This window comes from Aulonocara sp. 'chitande type north' Nkhata Bay, linkage group LG1 (assembly GCF_057382095.1).
Source record: "Aulonocara sp. 'chitande type north' Nkhata Bay isolate Kocher_YH1m ecotype deep benthic linkage group LG1, A_spYH_male_GT1.1, whole genome shotgun sequence".
Taxonomy (NCBI): domain Eukaryota; kingdom Metazoa; phylum Chordata; class Actinopteri; order Cichliformes; family Cichlidae; genus Aulonocara; species Aulonocara sp. 'chitande type north' Nkhata Bay.
This window is the reverse complement of record NC_141344.1, coordinates 36442177-36465068: the sequence shown is the minus strand read 5'-3', so window position 1 is coordinate 36465068 and position 22892 is coordinate 36442177. Positions and strand designations below refer to the sequence as shown.

At 40.4% G+C, this 22892-nt stretch overlaps 1 protein-coding gene across 5 annotated transcripts in view; it reads right to left on the bottom strand.

Annotated features, from left to right (window-relative positions):
- The window catches only part of LOC147339464 (C-myc promoter-binding protein-like), an 86750-nt gene that overhangs the window by 22522 nt on the left and 41336 nt on the right, over positions 1-22892 (bottom strand). For 3 of the 5 annotated variants that reach the window (XM_086294465.1, XM_086294464.1, XM_086294467.1), the window contains 13 exons: positions 22778-22844; positions 22488-22546; positions 20440-20584; positions 19017-19192; positions 18495-18595; positions 17510-17725; positions 13827-13972; positions 13542-13580; positions 7729-7862; positions 5897-6029; positions 5248-5454; positions 4492-4620; positions 111-252 (listed from right to left, as the gene is read on the bottom strand). In XM_086294465.1, the coding sequence (XP_086150591.1) occupies positions 111-252; positions 4492-4620; positions 5248-5454; positions 5897-6029; positions 7729-7862; positions 13542-13580; positions 13827-13972; positions 17510-17725; positions 18495-18595; positions 19017-19192; positions 20440-20584; positions 22488-22546; positions 22778-22844 (1694 nt within the window). The remainder of the gene's footprint in view (positions 1-110; positions 253-4491; positions 4621-5247; positions 5455-5896; positions 6030-7728; positions 7863-13541; positions 13581-13826; positions 13973-17509; positions 17726-18494; positions 18596-19016; positions 19193-20439; positions 20585-22487; positions 22547-22777; positions 22845-22892) is intronic. The other 2 variants (XM_086294466.1, XM_086294468.1) reach the window with 1 other exon arrangement.

Here is a 22892-nt window from a genome sequence, read left to right as displayed (position 1 = left end):
GACGTGTCAGGTCAAGGACTCTGACTCTCTTCATTAAAGATGACAGACTAATAAGAGAAAAAGGGACATTTCTTTTCTCAGGAATGCAGACTGTTACTGATCACAGTTACCTGACAGAGGGCTCTGGGTGAGGGGTGCGTGTCGTCGTAGTGCCCGTTTGAACTGCGCCACGCCCAGTATGACATTTCTTAGCTTCATCCACAGGAAGTATCCTCCTCTGGTGCTGGAGGGCCATGTGCTCTCCAGTACCGCCTGGGCAAGGAGCAGGACAAAGAAAATGAGGACGGATGTGAGGATAGGATGACATCAGGAGGGGAAACAGATTCCTATCATATCATGAAAAGAAAAATGTTTGCTGCCAAATTAATTCAAAAATAAAACATTTTCATATTCTTCTCCTAAATGAGCGTGACAAGTCTGACGAGCGTCCGACTTGATTCAATTTATTTCGACTGAATATTTTGAAGTGACTGAACTGAAATAGGACCGATCTCTGTTCCATATAAACCCATCTTGAATGAATATTTCATCAAAGGCATTAACTGCACTGGTATTAGATCTACAGTCACACTCAAGATCAGAAGAGCAGAATTGCAGCTGTTGGTGACCAAGTCACGTTCAACAGGCTGATTGGGGGGGGGGGGGGGGGGGGGGGGGGCTCCCTGGAAAAATAACAATAATAATAAAGAAAAGTGATACGCAGCCGAACAGAACTGGGTTTATCACACCGTCGTTTTTTGTATGCAGGTTCAGAAGATTTCATTAAATAAGGTCGCACTACTGAGCTGTCAGCAGTGACAAGAGGGCTAGAGAAGAACCACATTTTGTATTCAAGGAAGAACTACTTTTTAGGCTGAACTGAATGGCATCGATGATGATATCCTGAGCAACATGAAAAAAAAAGCTTGACATTTTGTGAATTGTGCTTCGTGAGGGTAGTTGGAAGAATATGACCCTCATATTGCTCCAGTAAATGTGAAGCTACAGGCAGCAGACCGTTTAGTTGGGCTTAGTTTAAAAGAAACAGAAGAGCAAGTGGAAATTATACCCCATTTCTGCCAAGGGCTAAAAGAAAATCCCTCTGCTAACATCTCTGGAACTCATTAATTAAAACACTGCAGCTGTTTGTAAAGTTCATCACCTGCTGGTTCTAGTTTCATACTGACAGTTGAACTGGCTGAAAACAATATCCCATTTTACATAATTAAAAGATAAATGAGATTTAGTTTTAAATGAGATTGACTGACTTCTTACTCTGATATAACAGTCTGACTATGAACCCAGTCCAGCCTCGTGTAGTGCAAAGACAGATCCATATGAAAGAGCACTGATGACAGAGAACAGTTGGTATGGTTTGTCTAACCCACCGAGGCCAAAAATCTGCAAACATTAAAACCTGTTCAGTTTGCTGCTGTGATGTCAAAGCTCTTCTCACTGATCATGCAATGTCGCATTTATGCTGAATGAAAATCCTTTATTTATTCTTTGACATGTGACATACAGTGGGGCAAAAAAGTATTTAGTCAGCCACCGATTGTGCAAGTTCCCCCACTTAAAATGATGACAGAGGTCAGTAATTTGCACCAGAGGTACACTTCAACTGTGAGAGACAGAATGTGAAAAAAAAATCCATGAATCCACATGGTAGGATTTGTAAAGAATTTATTCGTAAATCAGGGTGGAAAATAAGTATTTGGTCACCTCAAACAAGGAAAATCTCTGGCTCTCACAGACCTGCAACGTCTTCTGTAAGAAGCTTTTCTGTCCCCCACTCGTTACCCGTATGAATGGCACCTGTTTGAACTCATCATCTGTATAAAAGACACCTGTCCACAGCCTCAAACAGTCAGACTCCAAACTCCGCCATGGCCAAGACCAAAGAGCTTTCGAAGGACACCAGGAAAAGTATTGTAGACCTGCACCAGACTGGGAAGAGTGAATCTACAATAGGCAAGCAGCTTGGTGTGAAAAAATCAACTGTGGGAGCAATCATCAGAAAATGGAAGACGTACAAGACCACTGATAATCTCCCTCGATCTGGGGCTCCACGCAAGATCTCATCCCGTGGGGTCAAAATGATCATGAGAACGGTGAGCAAAGATCCCAGAACCACACGGGGGGACCTGGTGAATGACCTGCAGAGAGCTGGGACCAAAGTAACAAAGGTCACCATCAGTAACACACTACAACGGCAGGGAATCAAATCCCGCAGTGCCAGACGTGTTCCGCTGCTGAAGCCAGTGCATGTCCAGGCCCGTCTGAAGTTTGCCAGAGAGCACATGGATGATACAGCAGAGGATTGGGAGAATGTCATGTGGTCAGATGAAACCAAAGTAGAACTTTTTGGTATAAACTCAACTCGTCGTGTTTGGAGGAAGAAGAATACTGAGTTGCATCCCAAGAACACCATACCTACTGTGAAGCATGGGGGTGGAAACATCATGCTATGGGGCTGTTTTTCTGCCAAGGGGACAGGACGACTGATCCGTGTTAAGGACAGAATGAATGGGGCCATGTATCGTGAGATTTTGAGCCAAAACCTTCTTCCATCAGTGAGAACTTTGAAGATGAAACGAGGCTGGGTCTTCCAACATGACAATGATCCAAAACACACCGCCCGGGCAACAAAGGAGTGGCTCCGTAAGAAGCATTTGAAAGTCCTGGAGTGGCCTAGCCAGTCTCCAGACCTCAACCCCATAGAAAATCTGTGGCGGGAGTTGAAAGTCCGTGTTGCTCGGCGACAGCCCCAAAACATCACTGCTCTCGAGAAGATCTGCATGGAGGAATGGGCCAAAATACCAGCTACTGTGTGTGCAAACCTGGTAAAGACCTATAGTAAACGTTTGACCTCTGTTATTGCCAACAAAGGTTATGTTACAAAGTATTGAGTTGTATTTTTGTTATTGACCAAATACTTATTTTCCACCCTGATTTACGAATAAATTCTTTACAAATCCTACCATGTGGATTCATGGATTTTTTTTTCACATTCTGTCTCTCACAGTTGAAGTGTACCTCTGGTGCAAATTACTGACCTCTGTCATCATTTTAAGTGGGGGAACTTGCACAATCGGTGGCTGACTAAATACTTTTTTGCCCCACTGTAGGTACAGATCATTGCATGCTCCCCTGCCCTGGGCAACTTCAAGTATTTCATTTATTTAAATTAAATGTATTTATTTTTTTATTTTCAGTTTAGTTTTCTATAGCTATGGATCACCTCAGGTTCTGCTGTTTTTTACTTTTTTATATGGAACTATATGAATTTAATAGGGAATGAAGGGCAGAGTTAATATTTAAGCATGCTTATGCAGATTTCTCATTCCCATACTTGGACTTCAAACACCTACAGAAGCATAAAAGAGGAAGAAAACCCACCTGTAACTGTGAACACAAAGCTTGTGCCAGAGTACAACTCTGCCACCTCCTGCCTCCAGGCCATCTATTTCTAAGGGAAAATATGATCCTCTCAGGTGTCAAAACACTACCCTTAGTAACCTTTACTGCAGCCTTGCCTCTTGACAGTCTGCTCCCACATCAGCCAATTTACTTTTATGCTCCCTGGTTCAGCAGACCAGGGGCAGGTTACAGTGATAGCAGGGATGTGGTTCATCCTGACACCTGCGGGTGATCGCACACCGTGTCACACAACCTTGGGGGTAAGCCGCAAATGTCAGCGATGTTTTCTTTTATCTGAATCTGAGTGTCTGTTTGCCATTGTAGCCATTGCTACAATGAAGTGCCTCTGCTTTGTGAGTGCCACCAAGAGACAGATGATTTTTACTGACTGTGCAATGAGCACAGCAGTGTGATTATCTGAATGCAATTATTTATGCGACTGCTTGTGAATCATGAATAAACAATCAACAAGGTTGCAATCAGTATGCCTTATTATCATCCAAATTCCTAAGCTATGTTTATCCAGAAGATCAAATTTGAGAAACTGCATTCAATCTGGGGCTTCACAGGTCACTCAGAGGTCATTTCCTCTCTGCATCTTAATCTTTGCTTTTATTTATTCCTTCAGTCATATTAAATATGACATTTACTAAAACAAATACTTTTTTCATAATGTGGCCGGTAACCTGATTGATTTCTACAGTAACCAATTCTCCAGACTTTTATTACTCTGCCTCAGTCTGCACATTTATCCATCACTGCTGACAAAAAACAAGTTTCTTATTTGACAGTCGCTCTATAAATTGCCAGTTGGCTGTCATTGGTGTGTCCATGCACTAGTTAAAGTTGCAGTAAAATCAGCAGATTATTTATAATGTGCGAACAAAACAGATGGCAAGCTCAGGGGAGCAGGGAGGACAGCAACAGTGTTTGCATGTCCCAGCATTCACGTGGATCCGTTAGACAACGCAGAGCAGTTGATATCAGTGAGAGTCATAGCCTATCCATTTTTAAAACAACAAAGTGTAAATTTGTTGATAGATTAATTTCACACAAGTTCTGCCTTCATTATCATCAGCAGTACCACTGTACCTTGTTATAGTAACCATACGTTATGGCGTTGGGGTGGACTCCAGCCTTCTTCATCTCAAAGAGGACCCTCACTGCCAGGACAGGCTGCCCATACTGTCCACACAGCTGCATCAGAACCCGGTAGCAGACCTGCATGTGGATTGTTTGGGCAGAAATACTACAGACTGAAAAACAGACTGTGCAAGTGTGTTTGGACATCTTGAATCAAAAGACTGTAAACAAAATCTGCCACTGTTTTTAAACTGGATGTGATGAGTGAGGAGTGGACGACTGTGTAACTGAGGCTGGCAACTTTGTAATCACACAATCGAGCAATCAAGGATATCTTTTTTTTTATACTAATGGTAAATAAATGGTAAATGGCCTGTATGTGTATAGCGCTTTTCTAGTCCGTAAGGACCCCAAAGCGCTTTACACAACCAGTCATCCACCCATTCACATACACATTCACACACTGGTGATGACAAGCTACATTGTAGCCACAGCCACCCTGGGGCGCACTGACAGAGGCCATGAGTACCATCACATGAAAAATTAACTTCATGCTGTATTCCACATGATCTAAAACTAGCAAATGAGTCTATAAACTCATCAGAAAAGTGTAGACTTTTCTTTCCTTCCCGACAGTTAGAGAAAATACATGTTTACGGCACTTCTGTACTGGCTTCACTATTTAGATCTGGAGGCTTTGTCAAAGTTTCATACACAGTCTATGATCAACAGTTAGCAGGTAATTTGGGGCAACAGCTGATGTACCTCATCAGGGGGCTGTAGCTTCTTCGCCTGCATCTTCCTGAGGACGTCGTAGGCTGTGCGAAGCGCTCGCACCTTGGAGTGGCACACCTTCACGTATGCTGGCAGGCAGATGAACCACAGGCCGTAGCAGTGACGCAGCAGGCACTTGGACCACAGCTGAGGAATGGATGAGTACTTTTTAGCAATCTTCTGGGCTGATTTGATCTCCTGTGGATGAAAAATAGAAGCAGAAATTATGCATAATTCGGTCTCGGGGACATGTCGAATTCACACAGGAGATAATGGCAAATGAAAATTACCCACGCTACTGTCTCATGTCAGAAAAAGCTGCAAGGAAACCATGTCAACAAGACAAAAACTTCTACTTGCATCTTTTTTAAATCTGTGGATTGCTTGAAGATGTTCAGTACTGTGTGCTTAATTATCAAGTATCAACTTTAAATACTGACTCTACAAAAGGAAATGTTTTTTGATGGTCTTACTTGCTATCAGCCTTGTAAAATTTTGGAGATTCTTGGAGCATGTTTGGACGTGTAGGTAAAGCAGCATGTATTTTTGCCTTATTTATAAGCATAAATAAATCAGTATGAAAATCCAAATGAACCCATAAATTGCAGTGTTACAAAAAACATGTTTCTGTTGTGCTGACCTGCTTGGTGCGTCTAAACATGGGGGCAGGGCTGGTGGGACAGCTGTGCCTGGCAGCGAGGCGGGAGGAGGGCGTCTGCAGACCCTCCACGGGGTCAAACAGATCTAAACTCAACACTGGGAAACCATCATACCTAATGAAAAACACACATTCACACATTAGTGAAAGAGGGCACACAGTTATTTACATGCATACAAAGTGGGTTGGCATCCATCAGGCTGGAGCCTAAACACCCTGTGGGGAATGGTTGCTTCCAAGGTTAGAGTGACATCAATACAAAACCTTTTTTGTAATTGTCTACAAAGAGAGCTAATAAAAAAATGTGGAAAACTGCTGGTCATTATGGATTATGATTGGGACATAACTTAAGTGCTTCTGAAAAAAAATAATAAATTATTCAGAATGAGGCATGACTGCAGAATACAAATATTCAGCTCCACACGGTCCAGCAGCAGAGTTCAGTCTTGGTCCTCACTTTGACAGCTCAACTCCTGCTGGTCCTCAGTCAGCTATTGAAAAGAAAGAACTAACCAAATTGAAACTTAATCTATTGTTCAGATTTTTCCCTGCTGTTAGCTGTGAGAATTTCCAGTTCATCTCAAGGAAGGACATCTAGTAGGAGGATTGTACTCAGCAGCATATTTGTATGTCTTTCCAAATTTAAAACAAATATTACTCGTCATTTGTGCACAACATTCGACTTTGTTATTCAAAAATGTCATGCAAACAAAAACATGCAGACATCACAGAATGAAACTAGAACAAAATACTATATACACCATGTGCACAATTATTAGGCAAGTGAAAGATTCATTTTACTATGGAACAAATCCAGTCCTCTCAGTCAAGCCAAATTGTTAATAAACCTAAAAACCTGAATGTTTAACAAAGGAAATGTTACACACTCTTTTGTTTAAAACCCAAATTTTCCCGTCGTACTTGTTTATTTTCATTTTGTACAGGAAAGATAACACATTTAATTAGCAAAGATAACATAGGCAGTCAGCCTATGGATGAAAGATGACTGCCATCAGCCTTTCATCCATAATCTGTCAATTTTTTTGTGCAGCAGCAGCCACAACCTGCCAAATGCTTAAAGAGGTATACTGTCTTCCCTGTTTGTAAATCTTAAGCTTCAGAAGGGCTAACAAGGAAGAGGGCTGTGTCATTATTATCATCTTTGAGACCTTTACTGGGTAGCCAAGCGCTGGAGTACTTGTTTTCATGCAGTTCAATGCACCATCATATGTACTCAACAGTCTTATTAAATGCTGCTAACTTTTTTCTGTACCACTGCTTGAAGAAAGTATCCTTTAGGACCTGGCAATAGGTTTGGGAGTTTATTTTAAGTTCATCTTCAATGGTGCAACTAGCTCATCCTTGATAATAGCAGCCCAAACCAGTGCACCTCCTCCACTTTGACTCTTAGTACCCTTTAACCATTCGTGATCGAGTTATGATCCCATCTATCTGGTCCATCAAGAGTCACTCTCGTTTCATCTGTCCATACAGCCTTTGAAAAATGTGTCTTCAGATATTTCTTTGCCCAATCTTAACATTTCTAACTTGTGTGTCTTGTTCAGTGGTGATCGTGTTTCAGCCCTCCTTACATCAGTCATGTCCTTGAGCAATGAACATCTCGTAATTCTGGACACTCCAGGTAGATTGCAGTTCTGGAGTACAGTGGTACTAGAGGATAATGGCTTCCTGGTAGTGTCACGTTTAATCCTTAAGTCTCTTCCAGTTAATTTGCATCTATTCTATCTATCTATCTATGCACCCCCATTCCTCCATTGGAAATGTAACTGTACTTCCATAAGTACAGTTTGTACCTGTAGCATAGTGGATGCTCCTCTCCCTCGGGCAGAGGAGGCAGCTCTGGAGGCGTGATGAAGACTGTGTGCTCACTACGCTGGGATTCATCAATCTCTATAAGCCGGGTCTCCTCCGGCCTGTCGCTGTCCACCTGCAGAAAAGAAAACACAAACATGAAGGAATGTGTGCAGGTCGTGAGACTGTGACCTGTCATCTATGACACCTGAAGGCAGTATGAAGCACCCCGTCTGACAGATCGGAAATTCCATATAGATCTTGATGTTATGGCCTATAATAAGTCTTAGCAAACATATCTTTGCCCAGTATTATTCCAAAACAGCTGATTCTGTTGGCAGGATTGTTACAGAATGAGTGTCAGAGCTGAGGAATGATGACAAAGAGTGACCTAGATTTTACTGCTTCCCTTTCCTTGCTTTTTTAAAGGATTATTTTTATACTTACGTTTCATTAGCAAACTGTTTAATGGCAGAACACAATATGACATCTGAGTGGAAAGTATCATCAGAATTGTTGTTATAATCATTACAACATACCAGAAGGGACTCAAAAATAACTATAATTACTGTTAGTGGTTTAAATGCCTCATTTCATGACATTCAATGTCATTTTAGCCCATTAAGGAGCTGCTCTTCAACTGAGTTGAGAGTCTAAGGGATAGAGGTTGTAATGTAAAGTACAGATTTTGAAGCCTTGTGTGTCTTAATATAACAAGGATACAAAAATAAAACTGATTTAATGTGACTTTGTTAAGTATTGGTGTTCTTGTTCAATTGTATGTCTGTTGTATTAGTGAGCAAATCCACTGAGAGTCTCAAATTCCTTGCTTGGCCAAAAAAGCTGATTTTGAAGTAAACAATGCTTTGAAAGTTTGAAAACTTGGAAGCTAGTTAAACACTGACATTTTTTCCCTCCTCATCTTTTCCATGTGTTTTTACTGTTTTCCATTTGGCTGAGGTCAGTGTCACTACAGCTATCATGAGCTGATACCTGGACCCTACAGAGATTGCACAGGCAGTTTAACTCCTCCAGCATGGCACATCGATACCTGCCAAGGTTTGCTGCCTATCCCAGCACAGTCTCAAGACTCCAGTGCTGGGACAGTTAATCAAGGAGAGCTGGACAGGGCCGTAGGAGGTCCTTAACCCATCAGCACGACTAGTATCTGCTCCTTAGTGCATGAGGGAACGGGATAAGCACTCCCAGAGTCCTACAAAAGGGACCTCCAGCAGGCACGTGATGTGAATGTTTCTGAGAAAACAATCAGAAACAGATATGACGTTCATAAGGGTGGCCTAAGGACCCAGTGTTCTCACTGCCCAGCATTGACCTAACTGGCATTTGTCATAGAATACCAGAATTGCCAAGTCTACCACTGGCGCCCTGTGCTTTTCAAAGATGAGAGCCTGAGCACATGTGACAGGTGTGAAAAGGTCTAGTGAAGCCGTGGAGAACATATGTTGTCTGTAACATAGTTCAGGTGATGGGTCAGTGACGCTCTGGGGAGGCATATCCATGGAGGGAATCACAGACCTCTACAGGCTATGCAATGGCACCTGACTGCCATTAAGTACTGGGGTAAAATCCTTGGACCCATTGTCAGACCCAATACCCAATACTTTTGAGTATCAGCAAAATTGACTAACCTGCTGAATCATTTTTCACTTTTGGGGTATCCTTAAATTCAGCCCTCTGCAGTTTGTTCATTTCTATTTCTATCGAACAATGTGGCATCCTTTCATTCCTAACACGTTACTCAGTCCATATCAATTCCATATTGTGTAGCAGCTTTATAATATGGACTGAATATTGTGTTTGCAAAATAGAATGGACAGATGGATGCACAGACAACCCAGAGGGCTGTGGGTGCAGAAGCTCAATAAATACAGAGTAAAGATCACTCATCCCACGCAACAAGGACATAAACTCAGTCAACACCCTCTCCTCCTTTATATATATCAACGGACACTGGAACAACTTTTCTGTGCAAGCCATCACCTAGAACAACAGTTAGTTCAGTAGCTTTCTATTCAGTAACACTGCAACTCAATTTACAACTCTTACAGGGTTAACTGAACTTAGAGTCAACATCTGTTGTGGTCTGTGTCTGGATTTATCTGACATAAATGGTTTAAAGTAAGAAAAGATGAGGCAGAAAAAACAGGTCATTTGTCGATTCTTAATGTTCGCCTTGAGGCAGCTGCATCGTTGCAAGCGGCAAGTTGATTTGGCTGAAGTTATTCCCCATTTCAAAGTGAATACAAAAAAACATTTCTATGAAATCTGATTATTTTGGGATTGTGTTAATGCATTCACTATCTACATATATACTACCTTCTTTTTCTTTGAACAATTTTTTCATAGCATACTTCAGCCTTGGAAGACCACCTGATTTATTAATATACAAGGACCATGATCAGTTTGATTTACACATTGAAAGATGAGCATATCATGCCAAAGTCAGCTTAAGGTATAAACTGGCTCTATAGAATCTCTCATAACAGTTTGTCCCACTGTCAGTCTGTTTGGCTCAGATACATAGCAAGGAGACTACACTCAGCATTTGGTGTTATGTTATTGTAAGGCTGAGTTTCCAAGACCATATCTACAACCGTATCTCTTTATCGAATGATAAAAGATTATAGGTGCCCACTGATGGGGAAAAAAAGGTGTTCTGATTTTTATTAATGAGGCCAGAAACAAATCTATGTGGGCAAATGAAACAACAGCATAATGGTCCTCATTTATCATTTTCATCAGTGACATTTGGAGTTAGTGCAAAGATTTTACTACAGCCATACTGGTAGGGCAGACAGATAAGACAAAGTGAATCTTAAATCAGAGGGTCTGAGCTTTATGGTGGATTTAAAACACCCAGTGTCACAGAGGGAAGCATCGTAAATTGAGAAGTGCTTAATGACAGGCTTTGGCGCTACAGGCAATGATTTTCTTCAAGCTGGAAAGAAGGGAGGTGAAGCACTTGCTTAAAGTTCATAATTTAGTCTAGTTATTCAGATGGTAATTAAAGTTTGATAACAACCTCAGTCAAAGCAGTGGAGTGTGGGAGTGTCTCTTCCTTAGTGCTGTCTAAAGAAGGCTTTCATTATTCTTCTTTTGTCCATTAAAGAACATCAGAGGCCAACATGATTTTCTGTGCTGCTTCTATGGGCACATTTTAAAACACAGGAGTAAAAGCAGGAGCTGTCAGTTTTTCAAGGGTTTCTACAAACCCCCTTAGGTAAGATGTAGATGAGAGAGTTTGGTAAGAGTATAGCGACAAACCCAGTGGAGAGGGTTTTTAGGATTTTATATTGCTTTGTACAATAGCAATGCTGCTAGCATTAGCCATGTGGCTAACCATGATTAGCAATACAAGTCAGAGCATCAGTGTTCCCTGCCAAGCAGCTATCCAAACATATCACCACCCAGAAAGCAGAACTTGTACTTATCCAATTCACATCCAAATTATACTAACTCTGTGAAAAGCCAAGAAGTGTATTTTCCCAAAATGTCAAACAACTTCCTTTAAATAAACACTCTGTGACTTCGATGTGGCACCATGCTCCCAAGAGGTTCTTTCCGTCCATATTTTGGATATTTTGAAATTCTGCTGTGAACTGTTTCCAGCTATAAAACAAAACATTCAGGTGGCAGGAAATCGGGGTATTATAAAAACTACTGGGAGCACGTATTTGCAGACACACTCCACATTCAAAAAGTAACATTAGTTTTTACCAAAACCCTGAACAGTTTCAAATTCACGGAGAGCTGTCTAATTAGGGCATATGGACAAATGTTTCAATGTGATGAATAGATGAGAAATTTAGAAAAAACTGATTTATCAATCTCTACATGAGCAGTGCTTCTTTAATAATGTGTATACCTTTTAAAGAGTTACTGTTACCGAGGTCTTAATACTGCATGTAATACTGCATAGAATCCCATGACTCTTTGTTTGATATTATCTTTCTTGCATAATTACTACTAGTGTTTTTGTCTTTTGGATTTAATTAGTTTTGCTGCTACAGCAAACATCTTGCCCTCAGGGATGTGTAGACTTGAACCTTATCTTCATGTATGGGACTCCTGTGTGTGGGCTGAGAGATGCACTGCGTTTTGTCTCCTAGAGAGTAGATAACGTCATCCACATTGCCACAGTGCAGAGACAGTTTAAGGGATTTAATCGCCCGTAGAAGTGACGCACAGGCTGCATCAGGAAACACAGGCTCCAGTGCAGGTCTGGGAAAACAGGGAGGGGAGGATGTGGATCCTGGCCTCTGTATTCACTTCCATTTTGTCTCAATTACAGCCAGAGCACACACACACACAATGCAAGGACAGCAAAGACTATTTCAAAGTCAGTTATAAATGTCACCTGCAAAAACCAGTGACCCAAAGATGCGACTTAGGAAGCAAAGCGGTTTGGTAGTCTTTAAAACAGCAAACACACAAAACTGAACCACAAATATGGTCTGATACAGGGACACACCCCATGAGCACATGAGGTCAACCTACTCAAAGTGCTCCCAATGGAAAAAAGGAGATGGACTGAGAGCAACTCCGAGTCTTTACACTGTCACACGAAAAAATGTGAGCCTAGTGGAAGAGCAAAGAACTAACTTCAAGCTCTGTTAGCGCTTCAGAAATCACTGAAGCGCTAAAAACCCTTACTCACTAGACTCATGAAAAATTGAAGGAAGAAATCTTCGCAGAAAACTGCACACATGGATTTTCCATGATACGGTGCATTCACTATCTCGGGACAAATTGCTGTGGCAGCAAATTTAATGTGGATGTGGGAGAATTTTCATTAAAAATAGAGAATGTGTAAAAAGGCTCTACAGCTTGGATCATAAGGAACTAATTTAAATGACACAAGAATACGTGGGCGGGATAACATGAAAGCTTAAATCATATCTGTATGGCTGGAGGGTTTTCTAAGAGCATTGAGACAAAGCTGTTTCCAATTATGACTCAAAATAATTTGGTTACATTATGAGTATCATGTAGTAGGTTTGGGCCATATTTCAGTCACAGGGTATGTAGAGGTATTTAGAGATCTGGCTGCTACGATTTTAAGCACCATCATTACATTGATGGATCTCAATTAGACTGGTATGGAGTTGTTGTATTGAGAGCATGCATTGTAGTGCAGCAGTAGCTACTGATTCAAGTGAGCGCAGAGAGCTGTTAAAATACAATTCCAAACAGTAAACATATTCTACTTTAACAATACATTGTGAAATTTTTCACTAAAGAAGCTAAAACGTCCAATTTGGACATGCCCCTAGAATTTCCTGATCAGTTTAAATTAAAACTTGTACCATCAACTAGTCAAAAAGTAAAAACTATCCAGAGTGCGGCTAATGTTGGCAGTACTAGCACCAACAGCCTTCTTTCTTTGGAAAGACAGGAAAGTGAACATGATGTTGCACAATAAGCTGTAATACCATTTAGAATAGCTACAGAGCCAAATGTTATCTACTGCAGTTTTTTTTTTAATCCTATTTCTGATGACAGTGAAGGCAGCAAAGGTTAATTGTCTGTCTGCTAATTCCTCAAATCCATTGCTACAATGACTTCTATCTAAGCTTTTAGGGGTTCTTTTCATTTGCTGGTTGTTTTTTTGTGGGGTGTTTTTTTTTTTGTTTTTTTACACACCATCATCACACACCATGAACCCTGTTGAAATATCAGGAAGTAATAAGAGTATGAAAAAGTAAAGACCACCCAAGCTTACCATACACCATGCACAATTCCTCTATCTGTAAACAAAATGTTTCAGGATAGGTGAGAATAAAAATGGACTTACCTTGCCTCCTTTATCTGCACCCCGCTCTGAATTGTAAAGCTGTTCACAAGTGGAGGCAGAAAGGAAGAGAGAAAGGGAAACTCAAGAAGGTTTGGTTGAAGACAAGTGAAGTGACACAGAGAAGAGGGAAATCTGCTAACACTACTGTAAGTGGAACACAGTGGGGGTCCACTGAGAAAAGAAATGCCAGAAAAGAAAAGGGCTTTTTTCCCCCCCTCTACTGCATCAAAATGAATATGTATGCATGTGATATAGCATTCTCTTGTATAAAATAAAAAAGCTCACTTTATCCACACAGTCGTCAAAGAAGGCCAGGCTGGCGTCTTTGTCGCTGACAAAGGAGCACTCTTCGATAAAGCGGATGAACATCTGGGTCTTCGTCATTAGGGAGTAGAACTTCTGGTGTGAGCGGTCGCGGCTCTTCAAGAACCCTGAGGGGAGAAACATAGATGAGTTATTAAACATGGTAGTAACCTTACTTTGCCGAGATCTAACATGTCAGTGTAATAACTGAAAGATGATTTGAGATTACAGTGGGTTTACCTTTATAGAAGATCTCACTCTAACTTCTGAAAAATGGTGAGCAGTCACAAGAATAATTTAAAGACTTCTTCAAAAGGTGTGTGAGTGTGTGGTTAAAGAACCCATTATTCTAGAACAAGCTGTATGTATACTGCATCCATTTGTCTTGGTTTGGATAATGCAAGCCACAATGTTGTTAGTGTAATGGCCAATACGGGATGTGCAACAACGTGGTGAAAAACTTCCATAATAGATGCTGAAAGCTTCTAATAAGTCACTGAGTAATAAGTCACTGCTGTTATGAGACTCAGAATAGGATGGATGGTTTCTGGCTCACAGCACGGATGTGGAAGCCAAACACTTCCTGCAGTTGATAAATATTTTAATCATGACCACTTGCAATTTGGGCCTGTTCAGGTCAGTTTCAGGGTAGCCTCACGATACCATTCTCTATGTCCTTCACTACATTTTAAAACATTGGCCTTAAAAATTAGTCCACTTACCGATTACTTAAAAAAACAACAACAAAATCTTTAATGCATTTCAAACTTTTGCTTTTTTGCTTTGTGCTGTCACTGAAATGCACTTTGGATCTGACAATCTGAGTGCCAAATAATTATGTTTATTTAGTTCACATTTCTTCCAGTGACCTTAAAAATGCAGTCCAGTTATTTTTGACCTGAGTTATGACTTCAAAACAACAACAGGGTAGACCCAAAAAAGTTTATTCTTTTCATCTGGACGTAGCGTTTTCAGTTGGAGAAATGTTTCATCATTCACCTGAGTGACTTTTTCATACACATACATTTGCATAATGACTGAAACTAGCACCACTGGTGAACAGTGGGCTGTGAGGTCAGTTGTCATGACCATTGATCAACAACCACTCACCATTGATCAGTTTTGAAGGGATTTCCTAACCTGGATGATTAAACAAGGATTAAGAAAACAATAGGTAGTATCGTCAAAATAATAAAATAATTTCTATGAAATAAAGCGCCACATACTAAATGTCTAAATGCCCCTTGTCTGTACTAGAAAAACTTCTGACCAGTAAGTACGCTGAAATAAAATCAACAAGCAGCCTACAAGGCTTTAGTGCTCTCTAGTTCAGGATTACGTTAGGCCCGTAGAGAACAAAAGGAGGTTGAAATGTCTTAAAAGCAGCAGGAAAAGAGCAAGGATTAAAGTTCATTAATGCTCATCAGAGAAAGACGAATATTTTAGAACACCTCTAAAACAGAGTGCCATCAGCACACTGAGCTTGGTGATACCATTTTAAAGAAAATGGATTGACTAGCAGGTGGTGCTTGTGTATGTGTTCATCTGTTATTTAGAAAATAACCTGAACTGAAGTAAAAGTTTGTTTTTTTTAAATTTACCATCTGCTTTGCAAATTTGAAAAATCAGAGTAAAAAGGAACACAGCTGCAGCGTGTGTGTAAAAATGTCATAGACACAGATGTTGATTCATATCAACATATTAACATACTTAGTAATATTTTATTGTTGTGGATATTAAGTAAAAAGTGGTCAGGAGTTCAAATGTGATGTACGAGCTGTTACATATTTCTTTGAGTTATTATGTAATATACTGCAGCTTTTCCTGTTTGCTGTATCACATATTTCAGACAGGACGCAGCCTTGGCTCCAGCTATTCTCCAGTGGAGCAGGCTTATCACCCCAACTCACTTCAACTGTGATGCAAAGCAGCTTTCATGGGCTCAGACCCACAGGCAGGATGACAACCCTCTGGAGCTCAGAAGCTGCAGTGTTAACTGACTAACCTTCAGTTTGCAAGCAGCCTCGACCCTTCAACCCGAGCATCTCCTCAAAGCCTAGCCTTCCTGCCCAAACAGCTTCTCTGTGTATTTACTCGGAGGTGGAAATGGACACTTACGAAAGCTCATGTATTAAACAACGCCATCTGTGCTTGAGGCAGGCCAGCTGTCGAGAAGAAGGTGCGACAGATGATGTGGTCTTAGCTTAAATATTCAGAACGTCATTAGCACTAATCATGCATTGTGACTGTACAACTAGGACTGGATAATGATGAAAAAGTAGAGCAAAGTTAACTTTTGATTCTGCGCACCACATTGGATGTTAACAGCCTCAGCTCTGTTGGTCAATTGTCAAGTCAGTTCCCTAGAGCTCTTAGTTCTAAGAAGGCTCTTGTTGGTTGGTCTAGATTCTCAAATTAAAATGACTCAGTAAGTCTCCACTAACTCATTAAATATCCTTGAGATTAGCCAATAGCCATGCTAATAAAATCAATGGGGAAGGCATTGAGAAATACACAATAAATCTTCTTCCCCACACCCTCCAAAAAAATCTGACAAAATTAATAGAGCTAATCTGTCAGGATATGTCACACAATTTTCTTACTTTTTCCAGAAAGAAACTAAAATAATAGTATCAGCATTATTTTCTCCAAGAGCTCAGGCTGGCTTCTGTTTCAAATCGTCAACATTATGGACGTCAGCGGTCAGGAGACAGGTAAGACAGCAAGTGTATAAATCCTTCTGTAAAATGTGGTTAGTGCACTATTGTCAGAGTGATTGGCTCACAATGTGTAACACGCAACAAACTTCTACTAGTTCCAATTAGGGAATCTGGGTGGAAAAGTCTAATTAGATTCTTTATTACTCCACATATTACTAACAAATTTCAGCGGCATCAGCAACAATATTGGAGACAGTGTGGTCACTTAAAGACCAATCACTCTCATATCTTCTGGACATGTACACAATTGACACCATTATGGGACAGTATATTCAAGTTAATGGATGACATCATGGCTTATGCCACCCCTAAGGAACCCAAGACCTTCCTACTGGGTCTGCTACCCAGAGATTTGATACCAAAAAAGGACAGAAACTAGAAAGGCCATAACAAGGAATTGGATTAGCAGAGCAAGTGCTAGAGATTATAGAAGAAATACACTTGATCGAGAGACTAACTTTCTTTCTACGACTCGAAGGACATCTTTTTCCACAACACTGGACTAAATGGCACAATTACAAGCAAAGGCTTGAAGACTGTTATTTAATCCAGTCTATACCTCTTTATTTGTAAGATTCTTGAATAGTGTCCCAATTTGTTCCATTTATATTTCTGATATATTTTTGTTACATTTTTGTTGCTATGGAAAATTGGAAATAGAAAGTTTAAAAAAATGTGGTGAGTGCAGAAAAGTACCATAAGGTTCAGGCTATGTTAAAGAATGAAGGTGGTCATACCAAATATTGACTTCCAAGCTGATTAGAATTAAAGAAACTCTGTTTTGCCCAGTTCTGTACCTCTGAGACTTTTCATGTTTCTGTGTAAGGAATATGAAGAGGCCAGTGGGGTGAGGACACCAGCTAATTCATTCAGTCTGTTTCCTCTGCACATGGAGAGCTGTCGAGAGTTCAAGCTACATGTGGACACTGACATTATTCCTAATACCTTGCAAGTCAAAGAGTGAGCTAGCGTCTGTGGCTTTCTCTGAAGGCGCTTGAGTGATGGGGCGCAAGAAGGAGCGGTAGCCCTTCAGAATTGCTGCCATGAAGCGCAGAAAGGCTTCCTGGATCTCTAGCTCCAGTGTGTGGAGACTCTTCCCACAGCTCAACTCTGACGAATCGCTCATGCTCAGCTCCAGCAGCCCATCTGGTCGGTACTGACCTGAAGCAGGAGGAAAATGCATTTTAGCAGCTGACAGCACATATCAGGATCTTTAGGCTAATGTCAACATAAAGGGTAAATCACTACTTTCAGCTGAGCCAGCTGCATCATTTGCATTTTGATGAAGTGGTTCTGATCTAAGTGCATGTGTTGAAAGGTTTGTGCACAGCTGCAGTATTCCAGTAAGTAATCCTACTGTGAATGAGGATTAGTATTACATAATTACATTTTTTTAATCCTTAGTTGATATCCTTATTTAGAGACTTCCAACAGGGTTAAATGTCTCAACTACAACCTCTGGCATGCATATCAATATTCAGCACTTGTGGCAGTTACTGGCTAGATTTTCAACTTCACTGAATTAGAAAATTAAATTATTCAGATTCCTACAGCTCAAGAAGCAGCAGGTTTCATGTTCACTCAGTGGGTATGCTTCCTCAAACGCGCAAAAAGTTGATAACAATACAGTGAGCCCCACACCAGAGCAGACGGATAATTAGGAGATTATGCTTTGATAGGATTATTGCTGGCTTTCAGATTTGAATGGAGAGCTGGACAAAGGAAAGTGAATGGAGAGCAAATTGTAAAGGCAACACAATCAGTGACTACAGATGATAAAAATAGAAGAGCATGCAATGTGGAGACCTTAGTTAGACCCTAATTATCATTGAAAGTGATCTTTACCATAAATACATCCAGAAATGAACTAAATAAACGCCAACACTGGATGCAGTTTTACAATAATTTGCCCCACCGCTTCAGCACTCACCATCAACAAGCTGCTGGTAGAGATTATTCAGCACATTCATTAGGTTTTTACAAGCTTTCTTTGGCAGAATCTTCCATGTGAGGGCTCGCTTATCTTCATGGCTAGAAAAGCAGAAACATACACTGAGGCCAACATCAACATGAGCAGTGGTTAGGCCAAGAGGGATTTCAGACCACCCCAACGTTGTCTGGCTGGTAATAAGGCCAAAAATGATGCGAACCATTACTGACCTTACCTGGCACGCTAGAAAATTGCATTCTCGTCATATTAAAACAAGTCTGACACTACAAAAATAACCATTTCCACCCAATCTCTGGCCTGATGTCTAAAGTTAGAACTCATGAGCCAGCAGCTATGCTGTCTGAAAAATAGAGGGACCAAAGGATGTTGAGCTTATAGCTTAGAAGGTGCTGTATGGATCGCTGTATAGAACAATGAACACGGTGAAGATTAAGCTCAGCAAAATTCACTTTCTTACCTAAATACCTACAGCTGTGGGAAGGTTTTAAGGATTGTGCTTACTGGAAGATGGTGTTTGTGTCCAGGTCCACGCAACTGACATCCGGAGGGGGATCATAAAGATCAAAGTAGCGAGAGTCCACGCCTACAATGAATGGACAGGGGGCACTCAACACATCAGCCAACGCCAGGGGGCACAGAGGAATATACGGGCAGGGCCAGTGGAACGGAAAAATCATCTGAGGAGGGTGAAAAAGAGCACAAGAGCAGAAAAATCAGACAAACCTCCTTCAGTGAATTTCCAGTTAACACAGGACTGAGCTATAGTGCACGTGGTCAGATTCACAGTATAGCTGAGCCATGTATAGGATTAAAACAAAACGTGAACACCATCTGCAGTGTTAAGAAAATGTTTGTGACCCCCCATCCCCTCCCTTCTCTATCTCCTTTGACCTCCTCGTCCAGGTGTAACAACAGAATTACGGTGGATACAGGACATTCCACATTTCGTTTGGATTAAGGTCCAGACTTTGGCTTCATCATTCTAAAGCATTATGTTTAACTGTTCTTTGGTACTTGTATGCTTTAGATCATTGGCTCTCCTCATTACCCACAGATGTCCTGAAAATTTCATTTGTGTGCTGGTATAATTCTTAATTTTTTCTTAATTTTTTCCATCAGTGATGACAAGTATTTCTATGACACCACCACAATGTTTCACAGATGGAAAAAGGCTCCCATCCAGGAATGCTGATTATTCCTTTCTCCAAACATAATGCTTCTCATTTGAAATAAAAACAATCTATTCTCCATCCACAAAAACACTGGTTCAACAGCTTGCTGGCTTGTCCTGACTTGTCCATGTTCTAAAGAGAAGTTGTGTTCTCCTTGCATCCCTTTACTTCAAATTGCTGTTGTTTAGTATTATCTCGTTGGGGGAAACACGGAGTTAACTTCTGTGAAAGAGCCCTTTAGGTCCTGGGAAGTTACCCAGAGTTCTTTCATAGTCATTCAGACTTTAACATGACATTTTCCTTGAGTGATTTCTGTTGGTTGACCCCTCCTGTGGAAAGTAAGTATAGGTGGTTCTATGTCATGTTTAGCATCACAAACTTTTAATGTTAAGGTCAGGCTTGGATAAATCCACACTCTTAAAAGTAGGACACCCACTCACACCTGCTTGTCATCTGACTGAAAACACCTCTATCTAATTTCACCTTCAAATTTACTGCTCATCTTATTAGTTCACTTTTCTATCACGGAAAAGTCAGTGGCCAACTATATATTTCTATGACTGGATTTGAAGGTTTTCTTTTTTACCTACAACAATGTTTTATTGTATTTATAGAGATATATAGACAGGGGTTCACAAATGTTTTCTTGCAATTGTAAATGCTGCCATTCATTTAAATTAAGTATAAAACAAGAAGGCAGTGAAACTAAGAGCAGATAGAGCACTCTATGACAGCTGAATGGAGTTACTTACAGACACGAGAGCCTCAGTAACACTGGTCAGTACGGCCGGTCGTAGTGAATGGATCAGGATCTTATGTTCAGTGACAGCAAACACCAGCAAGGTGACAGCGTTCTCTGGCCCAAGGTTGTGGAGCAGTGTGGAAAATCGACCACCACTAAATAAATAAATATATAAATGATTTTCTTTTAAAGTGTTTCTTTTAAAATCTATTGTATATATTCTTTGAAAGAAAGGCTTTAGGTTTCTCAAACAACTCTAATATTTATAATATAAGGCCGAGTTCAGACCTGATTATATAAACTTGGCACAGAAAGTAAGGTAATTTGGATTTGGTGGATTATTTCTTTGTTGTAACAACAATTCTTGGAAAAAAATGTGGTACCTGGACAAACTTCAAATGTTGATTTTTAAGTAACCTAAGGTAAATACAACTGCAATAAAAATGTTCAAACGTTAAAGTAATACTCAGCCATGGAAAATTAAGGTAACTGATACCAATAGTACACCTTCAACTAGAACAGGGAAGGCCATTAAAGATGTTGAAGTGCTTCTAATGTTCAAAATATTAAAATGACCATTTAAGTAGAACCATGAAAGTCAAAACATGATCTGGAAGAACAGAAAAAAAAATTCAGATATGGCATTTCTGCTCATCAGAAAAACAAAAACACCCATATCACTGCAATGGTGGTTGCATGTGACTGTCAAAGCGTCACAGTCACATGCAACTGTGACGCTTTGATACACAAATGCAGTCTTGCAGTCCAAATATGAAGAGTGTTCAAAAGGAACAGTACCTGCAACCTCATTACAAATGTCTAAAGTCTGTAAAGTAACATCTGGATCAGCCAAAGTCATTTTGAAAACAAGTGCAGTGGACAGATGAAGGTCACACAGAGCTGTCTGGCAACAATCACAATGATTTGTAGAAATAAAGTGAAGCCGCGCCTAATTTAACAAAAACTTTAGATTGGAAACATATTTTCGTTTGGAGCTGGTGGGGATTCAGGGGCAAAGGAGAATCTGCATGAATAGACAAAAACAGGTACAAACTAACAAACCCTACCCAAAAGAAAGTAAGAGCATTGGCTACGAACCCACATTTTTCTATAAATATTTGTGTGGTCTCAGAATTTTACAATCTCAGTTTAAACTGAAACATTTAAGAAGCAAAGATTTAATTTTTCATGCAGTTTTATTTAATTTGATGGGACCAACATGCCTCTAAAACTTTGAGACACAGACAATAAAAGGCTGGAAATTTAAGTGGTCCTTAAAAAACAGCTGTGAGAACATTTTGCACCTAATGAGTGTCACTGGCAACAGGCCAGGAACACGACTGTATGAAAACAAGAGGATCTCAGGCACCACTGTGGGCATAACAGGGCATGACATGTTTCTGTCATGGAAATCACTGCATGGACTCAAGAACACTTCCAGAAGTCATTGTGCCATCCGCAAATACAGGTTAAAGCTCTATCATGTGAAGAAGAAGCCCTATGTGAAGATGATCCAGGAACACAGCTTTCTTCTCTGGACCAAAGCTCATTTAAAATGTAATGAGGCAAAATGTAAAACTGTTCTGGGGTCAGATTATATCAGTGTGTTCAGTTTGAAAGCCTGCATCTCTGATGATATAGAGTTGCATTAGTACCTCTAGAACTGACACGTGCAAGTGTGGAAAGTTGCCATCAATGCTGAGAGGTATTTACAGGTGGCAGCTTTTTCAGGGAAGCCCTTGAATATTTTAGCAAGACGGTGCTACTGCATCTATTGCATCAGCATAACTTACATGCAGTCCAGACCTTTCACCATTTAAAAAAAGCTGGAAACAAAAATCCTGTATCAGACAAAAATGGGATGCTACACAGCAGTAAATATGACCCTGTTGCAAATTTTTTGGGACATGCTGGTGCAATTTTTTTCTGACAAACTGTACATTTTGTCAGTTCAACAATTTGATATGTTTTCTAACTGACCTTTTACACATATTTCTTTAGATCTGACACCAAAACTAACATTTAGCACTAAGAAACTTTGAGCACAGCTGCTCTTACCTGAGCGGTAATGGAGAAGAGACCGGCTGGCTCAGCATCAGGCTGTCATGAGGGGAAAGCTAAAGAAAAGCTGGAAAATGAGATAAAACCAACCACGCAAAAAAAGTCTGCACTGAATCATTTAAATGTTCATTCATAATGAAGGACCAAAAGCGGTGCACCCCTGCGGGTGAACTAACACCTTCAGAAATCAACTCATTCTTCAGCAAGATGCAGGTTAAACATTCTAGCCTGCATTAAATGCAATAAGCATCACAAAGAACCATTTTGCTCTTGCAGTTAAAACATACCTGCACAAGGATGCGAGGCCTCTGAGAAGAAGGGAAGGGAACTTTGTGCATGAAGTGGGAGATGTGCCTGGAATGAAGAAAAATGAGTGGAACATAAGGCCAAATATACCAGCAG